Source organism: Amblyomma maculatum, chromosome 4 (assembly GCF_055883805.1).
Source record: "Amblyomma maculatum isolate TAMU_Amacu chromosome 4, ASM5588380v1, whole genome shotgun sequence".
Lineage (NCBI taxonomy): Eukaryota > Metazoa > Arthropoda > Arachnida > Ixodida > Ixodidae > Amblyomma > Amblyomma maculatum.
Window position 1 is genome coordinate 20234001 of NC_139347.1, and position 17187 is coordinate 20251187.

Consider the following 17187-nt stretch of genomic DNA (forward strand, 5'->3'; position numbering starts at 1 on the left):
CTTACTAAAGACACGTGAGTTATCCTGGGTCTAGACTTAGCATATGCCTTCGATAACGTTAAACACAAAGCAATACTAGAAAACCTACAAGATCTCGGCGTAGGTGAAAAACCTTACAACGGGACGTTTTCTCAAAGCGAGAAGAAACCATCAAAATTGAAAAAACACAATTCGGGCGAATATACGCTGGGCATCAAAGGAACACCCCAGGGCTCAGTCCTTTTACTCCTGCTCTTCAATGTTGCACTGATCAAGCTTCAATCAAAGCTAGAAGACATTTAAGGCCTAAACCACAGCATGTACGCAGACGACATCGCACTCTGGACCGCTGGAGTTAGTGATGAAAAAATTGAAGGCGCCCTTCAGGAAGCCGTGAAAACGATTGAAGAATAGGTAAATTCTAGAGGCCTAAAATGCTCTTCCGAAAAATTCAAGATGCTCGTGTACCAGCCACCACGCAGCGGATTGGGCAAAGAACAACCGAGAATTGAAGTAAAGGCAGACGGAGTACCCATTCCTAGAGTGGACAAGATTAGGATCCTAGGTATGTGGCTAGAGGAAAATGCTCTTCACGGAGAAGCTGTAAGAAAACTCGAAAGCTGTGCTCAACAAATGATGCGTCTAATTATACGCTTCGCTTATCGCAAGTCGGGTATGAGAGAAGCCAACCTCCCAAGACTTGTACAGGTATTTGTCATTAGCAGGGTGGCCTACACTGTCCCGTACGTGCACCTTGCCAACTGCGAGAAGGCTAAGTTTGAAGCAATCAGGAAGAGCATAAAAACAGCTCTTGGCCTCCCCATCAGTACGTCTACGAACCGGCTAATGACTAATAGAGCTAGGGGTGCACAATACAATTCGATCCCGCGTCCTTGGGAACAGTAGTCGCGCGCCGTAACCACTGCGCCATCCCATACATACATACATACATACATACATACATACATACATACATACATACATACATACATACATACATACATACATACATACATACATACATACATACATACATACATACATACATACATACATACATACATACATACATACATACATACATACATACATACATACATACATACATACATACATACATACATACATACATACATACGTACATACATACATACGTACATACATACATACATACATACATACATACATACATACATACATACATACATACATACATACATACATACATACATACATACAAACACACCTTTTAGGTGACTGACCGTCGTTGGCTAGAGCGCCGTCATTTAAAGCATCCTAACCTCTAAGCCGCCGTGACGGGGCAGAAGAAAGGAGCCATTCTTTCTCCATTCCCCAGAATTGCTTACGCATTCACACACATTTGTCGTTTTTTGTCGTTGAATCTCTTAGGTCATGGCTACCGTCGTGGTCTAGAACAAGAGCACATGCACTATACCAAGTGTTTAAGCGAAGAACCAGATTATTAAAAAATAGCCTTTTAAGGTAGAGATCTGGCTTCATCAGCGTTGCAATAGCAGTGTTGGCTAACATTATAAAACAGCCTAATCATGCATACTGTAAGTTTGTTAAGTAAACCATTACCTCCAGGTGCTTAAATGTACATAGGGGTTTCTAGTCGGTAGTTAGTAAAAGTTATATCGCTTTTTAAAATCTCAAAAACGTAACATCTGTCTGCCCTGTGGCTCAGTGACTTTCGTCTAAAGCGCCCGTTGCGAAGTGGCGTCATCACTGTACGTCTTTCTAGATGTACCAGCCATATGAACTGCTCCGCAATGTTGCGGTATCTGTCGATGCTCGGTGCTCCAGCCCACACAGGACAGCGGTCACGTAGCAAGTGCGCCACGCAGGACCTTGTAGTGACTAAAGTCGCTTCGGGACTGGTGAACGTGAACGTGAGGCTTTCCGTTGTCAGTTGCATTCAAGCACCTAAGTCTAATAGTTAAAAATGGAAATTATTACAATTTAGTTAACCAGCTAAATAGATGAGCTTGGTCAACAACGGTATTGGACGCTTACAAAGCCATCTCTCTATCTTAAAAAAGAAACAAAAACTTTTCTTTCATTCCGGTTCGCCATCGATAAAACAACCAGTATATCAACGTGCTGCTGGAAAAATCAATTCCCCGTAATGACTCATCAATGAATGTTATACCTAGGTGATATGTACAGAGCCTTTTTAAAAACGTGAAAGATTCTAAGAAAAAAAAAGGACGGAACACCGCAGAATAACTTTTGGTTGGTTGGTGTTTATTTATTTTTATTGAGCATATAGTAAAGGAAAATATTAAGTGGCAGAACTCAGTTTATTGGAATCCGGTGGTCGAGCTCAATCAAATCATGGCCTCTGCTGGCTCGACGCTTGCCTCCGTTGCGTGGCCACGTTCAAACTCCTGCTTGTGTAAGCTTTGCGTCGGATTGAAGATGTTCTCGCACTCTCATGAGTTACCTCCAAAGCACCTCGTGTACCGTTTCGCGAAGCATATGGATAATTAATTTCGCGTATTGCAGGAAAAGCTGGTGTATAACCATTTCTCCATAATTTTTGTTTCTCGTTTCTACACACTCGATGCATAGTAAATTTCAACGGGAATTCTAATGACAAAAACAGAATAAGTGTAATGTTTCTTTCTGCACTTTTTATCGTGTCTGCACTCGGCAGCTAGCTCCACAAAAGCCGCTACTCTTGGCGCTCGCAGTTTCGTTCTCTAAAACGTCTGGTCTTTTAGAAACGTGTCCGTACATAAAGGTACAAACATACTGTATGCGGCCTGAACCAACCGAGCAGGCCTGCTTTATACGGCGCTGTATTCTGCAAGAAAAGCGCAAAACCAAAGTGCATAACAGCCCAAGGTTTTACAAAACAAGATCCAGCACTTTGCACCAAGCGTATCAAGAACGGTACTTAGTAGCCAAAAATGGACTCTTGAAGTTCAGCGAAAAGCTATTAGCTTGTGGTTTTCGGTAACATGTCACGGAATGCTATAATGCGGCATGTGCAAAGAAAAGCGCTCTGAGACATTCACGCAGGCTTGTGTCCGGATGTTTCGGGTGCCGGAACCACAAAGCTGCGCGATGATTTATCCCACCGGAGCTGCCGGCTGAGACGCAGCGCCCCGACCACCAGGATGTCGAGCACTTGGAACAGCACGAAAAAGGAGAGGCCCAGGTACATGCCGCTGATGCCGCCCAGGTTGCTCATCACGTGGGTCTCCTGGACATGCATGTTATGCTCAGCGAGACCGAAAAAAGGGTTTCCCGAGGTACGCAGGCATGCCTGATGGCAACGCCATATCAGTATAGTTAATAACCAAGCACTCTATAACGTCACTAAGTTACCCGACCACTTTCTTAACGTGTGTCACGTGACTAAACGTCAGAGTTTACTTACGCAGAAGCAGCGTACATGTATCAAGTTCATGAATTTGCATGAACGCCTATCGCGAAAGGATTATTTGTCTTGCCAGCCTATATGAGAGCTAGAATGACGTAGAACAGTATTTCCATACGAAAAATGAATCTGAATTGGTGCTGTCAAATTGTAGCATCTTGAATTGCAATCTGATACAGTAATCGCTCTCGGCTCCTACCGGAGAGAAATGCCTCTCTGCTTCCTACCAACCAGCACAGAATGTTAGTCGTTGGCGGCCTTCGTATCATGCATATTTTGACAATGTCTTTCAATGAATCATTTTGAGTGAAAGTGTAACTGTATGCATGTATGTTCAACATTTTTTATTGTCTATGTGCTGCTGCATGGTACATTCATCAGGCATCCTCAAGCTGCAAACGGCAGCTTTTTCCGCCTATGGCCTCATACACATAGTTAAAAATGAAGTTCTGAACTGAACTGAACTTGAATTGAAACTTTATCTCACACTTGTTCAGAGGCAAGGGAGCGGAGCAGGAGGAATAAAGCACTTCGTTGTTTTGACATGCTTCATTGACAGTTTTGCATACTAGTTTTTATATAGTTCGGGGTAAATGTAGGGAGTGCAGGTTACTCTGTGTTGGTATCAGGTGGTTATTGTTCAATTAGTCCACAGTGATGGATTTTATTTCCCTGCTTCCGAACCTTACGGTGCTTTTTAATATAAATTGCTCATTCAATATTTTTGCAAAAATGAGGCTACTCAGGCAGAAATGCCAGTATGAAAGAAGAAGTGAAAACGGAAGAATGGACATCGCGGTTCATAGTACTAAAATCGTCATCAACAACTTTCCATGCTGGACAAAGGCCTCGCGAATGTCTCTTCAGTTATCCCGGTCTTTTACAAGATGTACCCACATATAATCCGCTGAGTTCATCCATTGAACTAAATGTCTGTCGCCGCCTGCTACGCTTGCCTTATCTCGAAATCAACTCAATTACCCTTGGGCCTTAGCGATCATTTGTTTTCTTGCCTTCGCACTGCATACCCTGCCCATTACCATTTACTCATCTCAGTTTTGGCTAGAATGTCAACTACCCACGTTTGTTCCCTGACTGTCTTTGCTCTGTTCCTTTCTCTTAACATTACTCCTATTATTATCTGTTCTATGCATGGCCCTCTGCGTTGTCCAGAATTTAAGTTGAACCCTTTTCGTTTGCCTTCAGATTTGCGCCCTCTGGGCTAACAGCGGTAAAGTACACCATAAGAAGTGTCATTCATCAACTGCGAATGCCCCTCAAATGCACTCCGCCTATTCTTCTTTAAATTATTTCGGTGTTGTAATTTGGATGTGCGGCCACTGCCAACCCTCTGCAGGCGTATCTCTTTACCACTTTCAGCGCCTTACTACCTAACGCAAGCTGCTATTCCCTTCGGAGATCACTGAACATTATTTTTGCATGTTATTTCTTTAGGTACTCATTTCTAGTTTGTGCAAGTGAGTGAACATGTTTTGCAATTCTTCCGCGTGATTTACTTAGCAAGCCAATGTCATCAACGATTCGCAGATCCCTAGAGCATTCTCCACTACTGTCATATTATTTGTTCCCAATCCACGTCTAAAATTACCCCTGTAAATACGGAGTGAACAGAAATCGTTCCTTTATCACCCACAGCTTCCATATTCATAAAGGTATTAAAGATTTTGGCTCCCTGTCTGAATTCCTTCCTTGCTATAAATTTATTCAGTACTTATGGTAGTGCGGCAGCCGAAATATATTTCATAAGCTGCTACGGACCAGCAACACCCTTGCAAATCATTTTCCACCTCACTCGCATCATTATAAGTTGATGCTAGCCGCATGCATCTGTTTCGTTTAGAGAGAAGGAGGCATTAGGTTTGCTCCACTTCTTTTCCACACGATGCATGGTCTGCGCGCTGGCCGTCGTCAGGCCCGAGCACTGCTATTCCCTGTCGATAGTCCACATGTTACTCGGACACCTCCTATTCTCCTTTCATTGTCACAACTTGTGCAACTGTAACGCGGTCTGTAACCGCTCCCATGACATCCACAGCTGGTGCCTGCTGCAACAGAGATTATTATTTTGCAGGGAAGATTGCTGCCATCATGCATGCAAGTCCGGAACTCTATTCTCTGGCGCTTTGTCCCCGTTACCGGATTTAAACCAATTCCATGTATGAGATATATTCTGGCGACTCGAGCATATCGATCCTGCACACTTGCACGATTCCCTCGTCTGTGCTGTCTGGCAACTTGCTCCTGTCTTCATCGCCATGCTGTGTGTGCCAAGCCACGCAGTAGTTACCGATAATGAGCTGGCTCACTAGCTTCGTCGCGAGACTTTTATCCTAGCACCGGCGATCTTCCGCCTTCCCGGCCATGGCGGCCGAGGCATGTTTTTACAAAATATTATGAAGCAACTTCTTTATGTCTTACGCTGTTGCTTGTTACTTCTTCAGCGTCTGGTGCCCAAAAGAAAAGTGAAATTCTAAATTTGGCTGCTTTAATTACGTGGAAATACTTTGATTTAGTCTCAAAAACGTGCGGTAAAGTACCCCGTACTCACGTCATATTTCGGCACAGATCGCACGTGCTCGTAGGTGAGTGAGTTGAAAAATAGAACCAGGCGAGCTGGTGGTCTACACCCGCAGCAAGAAAAAACAGGGAAAGGAAAAATAAAGAAAATGAGAAAATGTTCGATACCAACAAACCTATGCTGCCTACTTTATAAAGCACTGAAAAGTGGTGCACACATGGAAAAACTCTTCGGACAAAATTCTGGCTAACTTTTCTTCCGTTCGTAATAGGTCCCCCAACATTACAGGGGACACTCAAGCCCCGCGTTTTAGGGTATGACGCGATAGCAATAATGGCTCCCGTGTGCGGCTCCCCTAGCGGTTCCTCTTTCAAGTACATGTAGTTTCTGTTGGCTGAATTACTTGTCCCTTAGCTTGTGCCTCTGAAACCTCCCGCATCCTTGTTATAGCATACATTCCTAAGCTGTCGCGTTATTTACCTACCGGTCGTAAGTGGCCTGCCACCCTAGACGCAATAAAGGCCCGCTTCAGCCAACCTGTATATTAACGACGCACCTGCATGGCCCATAATTACCGTGCTTGACCCGGCATCCATGGGCCCTCGAAGTTTGATTCCTATTCCGCCTTCCCACCACAAATGAGCAACCCGAGTTGGCAGCCCCTCCTAATTTCGTGGCAGCATGTGCTATCATAACATCACACAACCGATTGTCGAGTCAGCGATTGGCCATGTCACCTGCCAACTACCACCTGCCCGTGATTATTCGCTCACAACGCGGACAACGGCGAAGCCGGTATTTCTTCAGAATGAAATTTTGACGCTATTGCATTAAAATTGTCTGTGATATCCATATCTCTCCAATTTTTTCCGTCATCTACAAAAATGCGAAAATTTTGTTTGAGGTTTCCGAGCACGCGCTATGAGCTGGTTACCACCGTGGTTTCTTGTCGGTGCACTCTGCACTTAAATAACGCCACTCTGTGCGGTGACTAGCGATCCAGTGTTCACTGGTTTGAGCATATTTAGCAACATATATATTTTTAAATACGAAAGTGGCTCACTATGACCCATGAACACATGCAAACACCTTGTTTGCTGTGCAGCTTACTTTTTTATAGAAATGAATATGCGGTAGCTGACAGGAGTCTAGCACGTGAAAGAAGAGAGGGCTAATGAAACTAAAAGAAGGGAATGCACTGGCAGGTACACAACATGAGTTAAGAAAGAATGAATTTTAGAAAAGAAAATGGTAAATGTGGAAGCTTGTCTATCTCGGCATTTTCGCGCAGTGTTTCCTGCATGGCAGGATGTGAAATCAGGGGTTGTCGTACCCATTCTTCTTGGACTGTCCCACGACGTCCTGCAAAGAGAGTTTAAAACGATGAGACAGTTTTGTGCGCGCATCAGCTAGGCTGCCCTTATTGATGGAACAAGCATAGCTGCCAACAGCTCTGTTTCTTAACAAGTATATTTTTCTACTCCTACTACAACGCGCTGATGTTCACATACCTCAGACACAGTTAATCGCTCGGCCTTTAAAACCGTTGACAGTATTAAACACATCACGATGTCCGCGATGTTAATGAGGTTGATCAAAATGACTTGAACGGAGTAGTGTTTTTTACTCCCGTTGACGACGACTTTGAATGGACGTCGAAATAAAACTGAGAGCCAATATCTGGGCATTATTTCTCTTCATTCGGACACCGAAACGTGAATAGCCGGGTACCGAACGAGTTTTATGAGACGAGTTCGCTCACTCAGGCTTCCGCGCCGTTCCCAAGGATGGCGCACGGCGCCACAGCGCCACGCGTAGAATGCCGCCCGACGCCGGTGGTTAAACAGGCAGTAGCTCGAAGAAATTTCGGGCATTTGGAATCGAGTCTGTCACTGCGTTGAGTCGTCAGCACATAGCGTTTCTCTCTTTGGCAACCTGTCGTATAAACTGCCAGGGAGCACTCAAATGCTCTGCTCTTCCTAAGTATACTTATCAGGCCAGCGTCTCTTCGTGGCCGCATACGCATCTGCATCGTTCTGCATTTCACTGCCACCATCGTCAGAGCTGCTTAAGCCGAGCAGTGGAGCCCGGTGTAAGGAGAAACAGGAACTGCCTTGCGGAAAGCGATCGCTTTGTGAGTTATACGCCATGGCAGAAGACTGCTCGCCCTTGCCGACAATGCCATGATTATGCGGTCGCTCACGAAGGTGACACGGCCACCACGAACTTCACCTGCCTACATAAGGCCCCACAATTGCAGCCGATATCTACTCGGCGCGTCAAGAAAATCTCCGAGAATGACTGAGCCTGCTGTCTTGTTAGAAAAGCTCCTGGTGCGATGTGCTGTGCACTATTACCCATTTCAAGATTGTGGCGAGTACTATTATACAACTGATGTGCTATGTACGTAACCATATTATGCTTACATCTACTCTCAGTTACGGGGGAGGAAGCAATTTTTTTGCACTTCCTTTTATCCAACCCCAGTCTACAAATTAACAACGCCCCTCTTTTTCTATTGGTGATTGCTTTAAAAGCTTGTCCATGATTTTAATGAATTCTGGTCTGTTTACGCGTCCCCTGAAAAACCAGTCGTTCGTTCCATTAGTAGTTGGCTCACACCTTTACTACATGTGATTGCTGTGTCATCAATTTCGGAGGGAACCAATTACTATGGTTCGTGATAATGAGTACTTTATTCTTAAGCTTTCATTTAGTGGACAAATTGAACTCAAAGCTTAAATTTAACTCAATGTTATCTCGCTCACGTAGTGCAAAACTCGCCAAACTTATGGTTCAGACACATGTGTACACTCGTCCACTTCTAGCTCTAGCATGGTCACTGCTTTAAAAGCAACATTGCGTCCGACGCAGGCACATATCGATGCAAAGCTATGCAAAACAGATGTACCCGGGCGTGTTGCTTCACGTGGCCTGACACTAAGCCTTATTGCGTGGATAGGTCGAACGCAATGACGCTTTGAAAGTGGTGACCGTGTTAGAGCTAGAAGAGAATGACCCTGTACAACCGTTTGGTATATACTGGTACAATATATGTTTGGCACAAGGCACTTTCTAACGAACTCACAGCTGAAAAGAAACGTACGTTTCAATTTCTGTGCGCTATTTTTCGGAGGCAATAAAAACGGGCACAAGCAATAATTTCTTTCTTCGAGAATCAAGAAGTAATGTCAAAACCCCCCACAAACTTCATAACAAAGAACGTATGTAAGGCAGTGGTACAACGAGAGAGACGGTTTAATTTGGTTTGGTTTCGTATATAGTCCTTAAAGTCCCAGAATGACTCGATGTTTGAGGGAAGCCGTAGTGGATGGGTACGAAAATTTCGACCACCTGGTTTTTTTTCTTTAAGTGCCCTCACATCGTACAGTAAACAGGGGAGTAGCGTTTCGCCTCCGTTGAAAAGCGGCCATTGCGGCTTGAACAGTCGACCACTGTAACGATTAATACACGGCGGTGGCAAACAGAGAGAGAGAGAGAAAACAAAATGAATAAACTGGGGAATTTTTATTTCGTGTTGTCTGAGGACATACTGCTAGTATGCTTGGCAGACAACAGGTGCTGCTGTTTATTGCTATAAACAAGGCCGATTCGTTAAACTGTAACTTTTATTCTGCCTTAGTAATCAGGGTCAAGTTTCTTTCTTACTTGACCTATTTTGCCCGCATAATTTACTCTACTCGGTGTCTGTGCTTACCTCTCTCAATGCAGCAACTGTAACTTCTAGCTTGTATGAGATGTCCCTGTAAGAAAGGGTGACACCGCATGTGACATTGTCGCCAAGCTGATGAGAAGGCGACACATTATACTGCATTCGATATGTCTAAACACACACACACACACACACACACACACACACACACACACACACACACACACACACACACACACACACACACACACACACACACACACACACACACACACACACACACACACACACACACACACACACACACACACACACACACACACACACACACACACACACACACACACACACACACACACACACACACACGCACGCACACGCGCACACACACACACACACACACACACACACACACACACACACACACACACACACACACACACACACACACACACACACACACACACACACACACACACACACACACACACACACACACACACACACACACACACACACACACACACACACACACACACACACACACACACACACACACACACTGTGCATTCATACGACTTCTCTTAACCTCGGTCCTCGGTCCTCGGTTCAGAAACACAAAGAACAGGTGAATCGGTGCATTTTTCACAAGGAAGTGACCATGCAGTGGACAACTGACCAACATACCAACGTCACTATAGAGTACCAACGTCACTATAGAGTACCAACGTACTCTATACTAATAAGTGGGAAATAGATAAAAGTTTATATATTCTACTAGCTAATCGCCGCTCCACACGCTCATATCATACCAAAAAGTTATAGATTATTCGTGCAGGATTAACGCATTCAAATATTCCTTTTTTCCGCGTACTATTTGGGAATGGAATGCGTTACCCGCCGACACTGTTGATTCCCCAACTATTTCTTCATTTTTATGCTGATTTGCGCCCAAGTCATAATTACATGTGCCTTTCCTTCTCAAATGACCTCATCATGTGAATATTCTCCTGTGTTTTTGTTATGATTTATTCTTCAGTGTCTAGTATCTTGTTTGCTGTTCTTGCTTTTGTTCACCTGAACTGCCCACTCCTGCCAAAGGCCTGATAACAAGGCTGGAAGTACCTGTAAAATAAATAAATAAATAAATAAATAAATAAATAAAACCAACTCTATAATGTGCTAACGATGGCACCCAAAAAGAACGGAGCAAGTCGGCGGCCGCGATAGCAACAAGCATGCGTAGATGTCGTCGATAAACAGAATCATCGTGTTCCTCTCCGCCACGCTGGCTTTAAAGCTGGTAAAGTACTTTACGACAAAGCACGGAAATCGCCAGCCGCAATCTAGAACAGTGTAGGGGCAATTGCGCGCAGCGGCAGTCATTACAGATGTGGTTGTAGCTGGCGCTACTAACAAAGCAATACAGCCATGTACCTGCGATTTTGAGCATAAACAGATCAACAATGTAAGAGTTCGCGTCAACGCACGAAGATAGGTCTAGTACAAATAAACAACAAAGCTGCCAAGATAGTTTTAGAAACGTTGCGATCTCACACAGTACAGTCACAATAGAGGCAGCACTGCATTGGTTGTGCTTAAGTTCGTTAATGCATGTCGCCTCACACTGCGGTCGCCTTTGCAATGAAAAGGCAATTCCCCCTATATCCTGCACTTTAGCAGGATTTGAAGTTATGTAGTTCTACACATGCGGCGACGGGACTTCAGTTGGCCGATATTTCGTGAGCTTTTTTTTTTTTTTGAAGAACATAAAGGGCAAATCGTAACGTTGTCGTGTCTTGGTATATTCCTCATGCGCTTCTAGCAACGTCAGCAATGCTGCCCGAAATTGATCCGATAATAATACGCTGATCCTAACCAGCTGTTTTACGGTCTCATAGTATCCTGTCCCGAAAGCAAAGTAAAGAAGACATCCTGTTATATTGGCGTGATATAACAAGGAGTAATTATAAAAACGTGCGATGCTTCACTTACCGGCAGGCACGGAGGCATCTGCACTCTTTCTCAAGTTTCTCGATCGTCTCGATTGTAGACACTTCGGATGCGCACTCAAGCTCTGAATTGATCACAAAGAAGTATTGTTAAAACATATAGGAATCGCTGATTGTATATTTCGTACTGAGGAAGTCAACAGCCATCGAAACCAAGGAACACTTCGGTAACAACCTCAGCTCTGGACAGAGGGGGCGCTGCAGAATATTCTAAAGGCTATAATTTACAGCCAACTTATGTACCGACGAAAGTAGAGCGTTAAACATACGCCGCAGTAACCAGCACCGTACGCGAAATTTAGAGGTCGTGGGTTCAGACCCCATCGACGGCTTGCAGTTATTTTTTTTTTTCGTCTACATCTCACCAATTATTGTTCAACTACGAAATGATTACATTACTATTTTAAAAGTAAACACTGCAAATTAAGAAATAGAAACATTCCCGTATGCTTTCCATGATCTTGGTAGCTGCCGGTTTTCTTTGTACGTGCGTCATAAAGGGTTACCTTTTCCCTGCATTTGCTAGAATATGTCCGAACGTGTAATATTTCTACTACGATGTAATACGACTTCGACAGCTACCAGTAACAGAGAAAATTTCACAAAACCTCTCATCGTAAATAGGGGCATAAACAAAATAACAAACCTTCCAGTATACTCATCATTTGTCCCAAAGGCGTTCGAAAGGTTCAACATTTTTTGGTTTCTGAAGAAACTGCTGATTCTAGTTTTTTCAGACTTCTGACAAGAGGAGCCAGCCTCGAAGCTCTGAAGACAAACACCATTTCATAGGTTAGACGTAGCTGGCTAAGTGAACCACGCATCGCGTGGCCAATGCACGAAAAGTACGTTGATATAGCCGCAGCACTGGAATAGAAAAGAGCAGTGCAAGTGCACAACGTGCCAGTAGAGAAAGCAGTATTGACGCTCCGACGGCACAGTGTCCTCTTTAAACTTGTTCGTGTTGCTTCAAGGATGTAGCGATTCTTGTAAAATTCAAAAAAAAAAAACCTAACCAGAAACATCGGATATCTGAAGATAGAAGAGGTAAACCAAGAACAAACTTTTGTTATACGTCGGTTGCAACGAGATGCTTTTCATGAAGAGCTGCGGTATGTATGGCACGCATCACGCTTGGCGTAATTGCAACTCTCCTTTGTGGGAGCCGAGACCTTCTGTGATCAAGATGGAGTGCTAATACTTGAAAGACGTTTGAGTAATGCTGACCTCTCCCGCAGAATTACGCATCGAATAATCTTCACTGCCAGTCGTCACTTCACTGACTTCTTGGTAGTCGCCACTGCCATATGTTCCACGCAGGTGCACTTTAGAGTCTCAAGGAGCTCATGGAGCAGCTTTTGATGGTTAGAGAAAGACAGGTAGCAGAAAAAAATCTCAAGAAATGCTTGTCTTGCAACCGTTTCAACAGCCGCCCAGCCACGGAGCCAGTCGCCCCTTTACCTCGAGACAGGGCACCCCAGCCTCTCCACCATTCGAAGTGACGTGTATCGGTTTTGCCGGGCGTTGAACACAAAGGATTATGACAGCAAGGAATTGTACATCCTCATCTTCACGTGTGCAGTTACCAGCGCAGTGCACCTAGAACTAAATGACTGACATGTATGCTCATAATTTTCAAATGACATTTAAAAAATAATTTTTGTGAGAGGAGTCTCTCAAGTCAATATTTCGCACAACGAAAACATTTCAGCGTGCTTCAAGAGATCTGAAACGCCTGTGGACAACGTTACGGCACACAGTTTTATTTCTTGAACCACCAGATGGCATGGAAGTTTATTTCCGAGAGAGCCGCCATGTTTGGAGGATTCTGGGAGTGAAGCGTTCGTTCCGTGAAGTCTTGTCTGAAGAAGGTTTTAGGCAATCACTTCTGTACTTTCGAGAAGCTCACTGAAACAATGACCCAACTTGAGGCCGTCATCAACTCAAGACCTCTAGCCTATATGTATCTGCAGAAACTGGCGAGCCGGAGCGGCTTACTCCATCCCGTTTTCTTCTGGGAAAACGTTTACCTACCTTGTGCACAGGCTGTATACTGTAGAATCAACGTCTCTGGGTGAATTGACTCGCCGCTGGTGTTGCCGCTAGTTTGGCTAATCACTTCTGGCATAAGTAGCAACAAGAGTACCTGACGAGCCTTCGCGCTGCTCATTTTGCTGTGCCGAGCTTATATAGGACCCTGAAGAAAGGAACTCTCATGCTAGTTCACCAGCCTCATCTGCCAAGACTGAAGTTGAAAACCGGGTAAATGGTTGACGCACTCGTCCGACGTGATGGGTACATAAGACCCTGCATGGTGCGCATACCTGGTGGGATCATCCTAAGAACACCGGTCCAGTTGCGGTACGACATGGAGGCTACCTACAAATGATCTGAAGCTCATTGCGGGGGGAGTGTAAAGGAACTTCATTATAGCATCTTCTTAATCTGGCAGCCTGTATATATAACATATACTTGCTCGACCAGGAGTTGTCTGACGGCAATAAACACCACTCGTTCTTACCAACCCAAAACAACGGTGTCGTCATTTGTGCGCGCCTCTAATTTCACAGAGTCTTCGAGGCCTGCGCATCGTGAGGAAAAACGTGCAATGTGCACTACGTTATAAAGTGGGAAAACTCTGCGCTTGCAGCACATCGATGCTTTCGCCCTTTTGCCTCGCCACATTACCGTTGTTGCTGTGCCTATTTCCTATTACTGACTTCCCCTTTACGCCTTAGTCTTCCATTGACTAGGTTCGCTTCTTCGAAACCATTCTGAGTCTGTAACAATTAGAACCGCACGTTTACTAGGTAAGAAATAAGAACTAAGCCTATGAATCCTAGGCACGTGAACGATCTGAAGAACATTTTGGTGCGTCCTTCGCTTCGCATGAGTGAGAGCGGGTGTCTAGCTTTCTCATCGTCCAAGTGGGGCGAAATACGCAGCGGAACTTACTTCGGTTTTTGCAGGGGCCGTACTTCTTCGCCAGGACTTTGATGTGTGGCAACTGAGCCGAGAGACATTTGCACTTGTCCACGATTTTCACCTGGAGGCACATCATGAGGCAATCCTGCTCGCGCCCGACGTAATACGGAGAGAACGGGGAAGTCAGGGTGGGTTCATTGGTCTCGCAAAATGAATTTACAAGCAGCCAGCTGTACAACAGCGCAAGCACTTATTCACTTGTACAACAATAAAGAAGTGAATGTCTAAGCATTATTACCTAGTCTTGTACCATTCAAGGTGCCTGGGAAAGGTATTAGTGACATGCATAGTATTCTTTTGAATACAAAACCAGTCCATGTCCTCACTGTAAGCACAACGAGGAACAAATATGCAACATTGTACCAGATTTGATCATATTAACTATTAATGAAAATCTTGCTATCGATTTCTATAAGAATGTTTACGCGTCTTTCAAGTCATTCCTCGGAAATTTGTCCGAAATCAAATACCACTGCATTGCTTGTTCAACATTTCATGATGTTGCGTAACCATTCTGAAACCGAACCGCATTTCACAGAACGAAAATGGGTTTAGCACAAACTGTGCACTGTAGAAAACTTGTTTTCCTTTTAAACTCAACGCAGACGGCCATAACGTGCAGGGGCAGTGCAGCGTGTAGAGGTGCAGTTAACAGCGTTGGGAGGGAAGTAGCTACAAGGTGTAATCTAGGCTGTCTACACTGATTTACGAGAGAAAAGAGAGAGTTTTTCTGCATTCAGAAAGTGAATCGAGTGGCAGTGTCTGCAAGTCCTCCATATTCTGGCTCCGGGTGGCCAAGCGACCGGTGAACAATCTCTCGCCGCTTTCCGCGGAATTGCGGCGGGGCAAGTGCTATACGGCGCGGGCAAAAGCTGCAGCAAGGAATCCATCTTACGCAACTCCTTCCTTTCGAGAGTTACTACGTTTATATTGTGTTGCCAGGGCCCCAACTCACCCCCTATGATTGATAAACAATCATGTCGAAAACAAACAACTAGAAACTGTAGTGTCCAAAAGTTGACAGATTATTCTGTAGACTGGCTGGAACATCAGACGTCCCTTTAGCTCTCTAATACTTTTTTGTGCTTCTGTAGTGTTTTCTGTTGTACTTTTCTGTTAATCTGTAGTTCCTCAGTACTTTTCTATTATAACTAGAAAAAATATGGTGTTACGAAAATTGCTGCTGTCATAGCAGGTTCACTGTCAAAAACCGCGCAGAAATTCTGTTGGCACAGCAGAAAATTTTCTACAGTTTTTCTTTTCGACTACGAACATTAGGACGTACATGCTTGTCGTTATTGTCATTACACTTTATTCTTTAGAGCAGGAACACATCGCTGTTAGCCAATGGAGACGGCGCACCTGGGAAGTGAGAGTGCGTTGAAGACCTTCCATTACTCCCGCCATAATACCTGGCTCCTCTGCGAAAGTGCTCAAGTTCGGTCATCATACGCTCGTATCCATGACTGCGCGATCGGTGTTGCATAATTGTTAAATGGCTCCTGCAGTGTTTTTCATTTCGAAATTGTTTTTTTTTTTTTATAGCAAATCTTGGCTGTGTCCCCCATTGTCTCCGTTGCCTAAGAAAGCGTGAATCATGCAAACACACCGCTCTCTTGCTTGGCCCTGATGTTTATTACCACAGTGCTGCTAAACACTTTACTTCATGTACTCATATAATTTAGGATAAATAAAAAATTACCTCTCTCGTGTAAGCCCCGTACATGTTGCCCATGTAGGCGAGTAGGGGAGGAGGCCACGAGTTCTGGCACGGGTTGGCGTATGGTGCCGGTAACCCCGTCTGCGCAAACTGCATCCAGATGTTCAGTTAAGGGACCGCTCAATGCAGGATAACGTTTGTGTGAATCTGTGCCATTCAGACAGCGGGAAACAATGGTATCGCTGTCAACAATAGTAAGGGTCGTAATAAGGGAGTAATTAGTCATTGGCATCCACTCAAGCGCAGCAATACAGCTAAAAAAGAAAGGCGGTCCCGGGTTCGATCCCCGGACCAGGGCGAATTTTTCTTTAACTACGAAGTTTCTGGGAAAGCTATATAGTTTTCTTTTGTAGCTGTATGGCTGCGCTTCGGTGGATGCCAATGAGTAATTACTCCATTATTACAAATCAACTCCACCTTGGAGAATTTCCCTAAATATTTGACCAGAAAGGGGGGGGGGGGGGTATTCTTTTACCACCTACCATCACAACGATGGGGTTCATTTAAGTATGCCTTTTCATCACAAATCTTGTGAGCCGATAGACATATATAGATCTATCAATGCTAATTGTTTTGACATCAACAAGAGTTTTTGATTCAAGGACACCGAATGGTTGTGGTCGTCAGAATTGTGCATAAATGTGTAGAACAGCTAGTTCTGGAAATCGCATTCACGACTTTGAAATGTAATACCAGCATTTCTTACACGCTTCTGTGCCAGTGCACTGACATTGACATCAATCTGATTATTTGCTACTTCCTTTTCATTGGTATGCCTGAACACATTTCTTTCGGTAAATTCGAATCCTAAGAGTCGCTCCGAAAGTTCTCACCGGTGAACTGATAATACAAAATCTTATAAAGATATGG

The 17187-nt window shown here is 44.3% G+C and overlaps 1 protein-coding gene across 1 annotated transcript in view; it reads right to left on the reverse strand.

Annotated features, from left to right (window-relative positions):
- Positions 1 to 2960: 2960 nt before the first annotated feature.
- The window catches only part of LOC146190458 (acid-sensing ion channel 4-like), a 33486-nt gene continuing 19259 nt past the window's right edge, over positions 2961 to 17187 (reverse strand). Inside the window, exons 6-12 of the mRNA XM_084599795.1 lie at positions 16300 to 16407; positions 14568 to 14682; positions 11596 to 11677; positions 9646 to 9691; positions 7261 to 7289; positions 5958 to 6030; positions 2961 to 3211 (exon numbers count right to left, since the gene is read on the reverse strand). Coding sequence (XP_084455921.1) covers positions 3020 to 3211; positions 5958 to 6030; positions 7261 to 7289; positions 9646 to 9691; positions 11596 to 11677; positions 14568 to 14682; positions 16300 to 16407 — 645 coding nt within the window. The 3' untranslated portion in view covers positions 2961 to 3019. The remainder of the gene's footprint in view (positions 3212 to 5957; positions 6031 to 7260; positions 7290 to 9645; positions 9692 to 11595; positions 11678 to 14567; positions 14683 to 16299; positions 16408 to 17187) is intronic.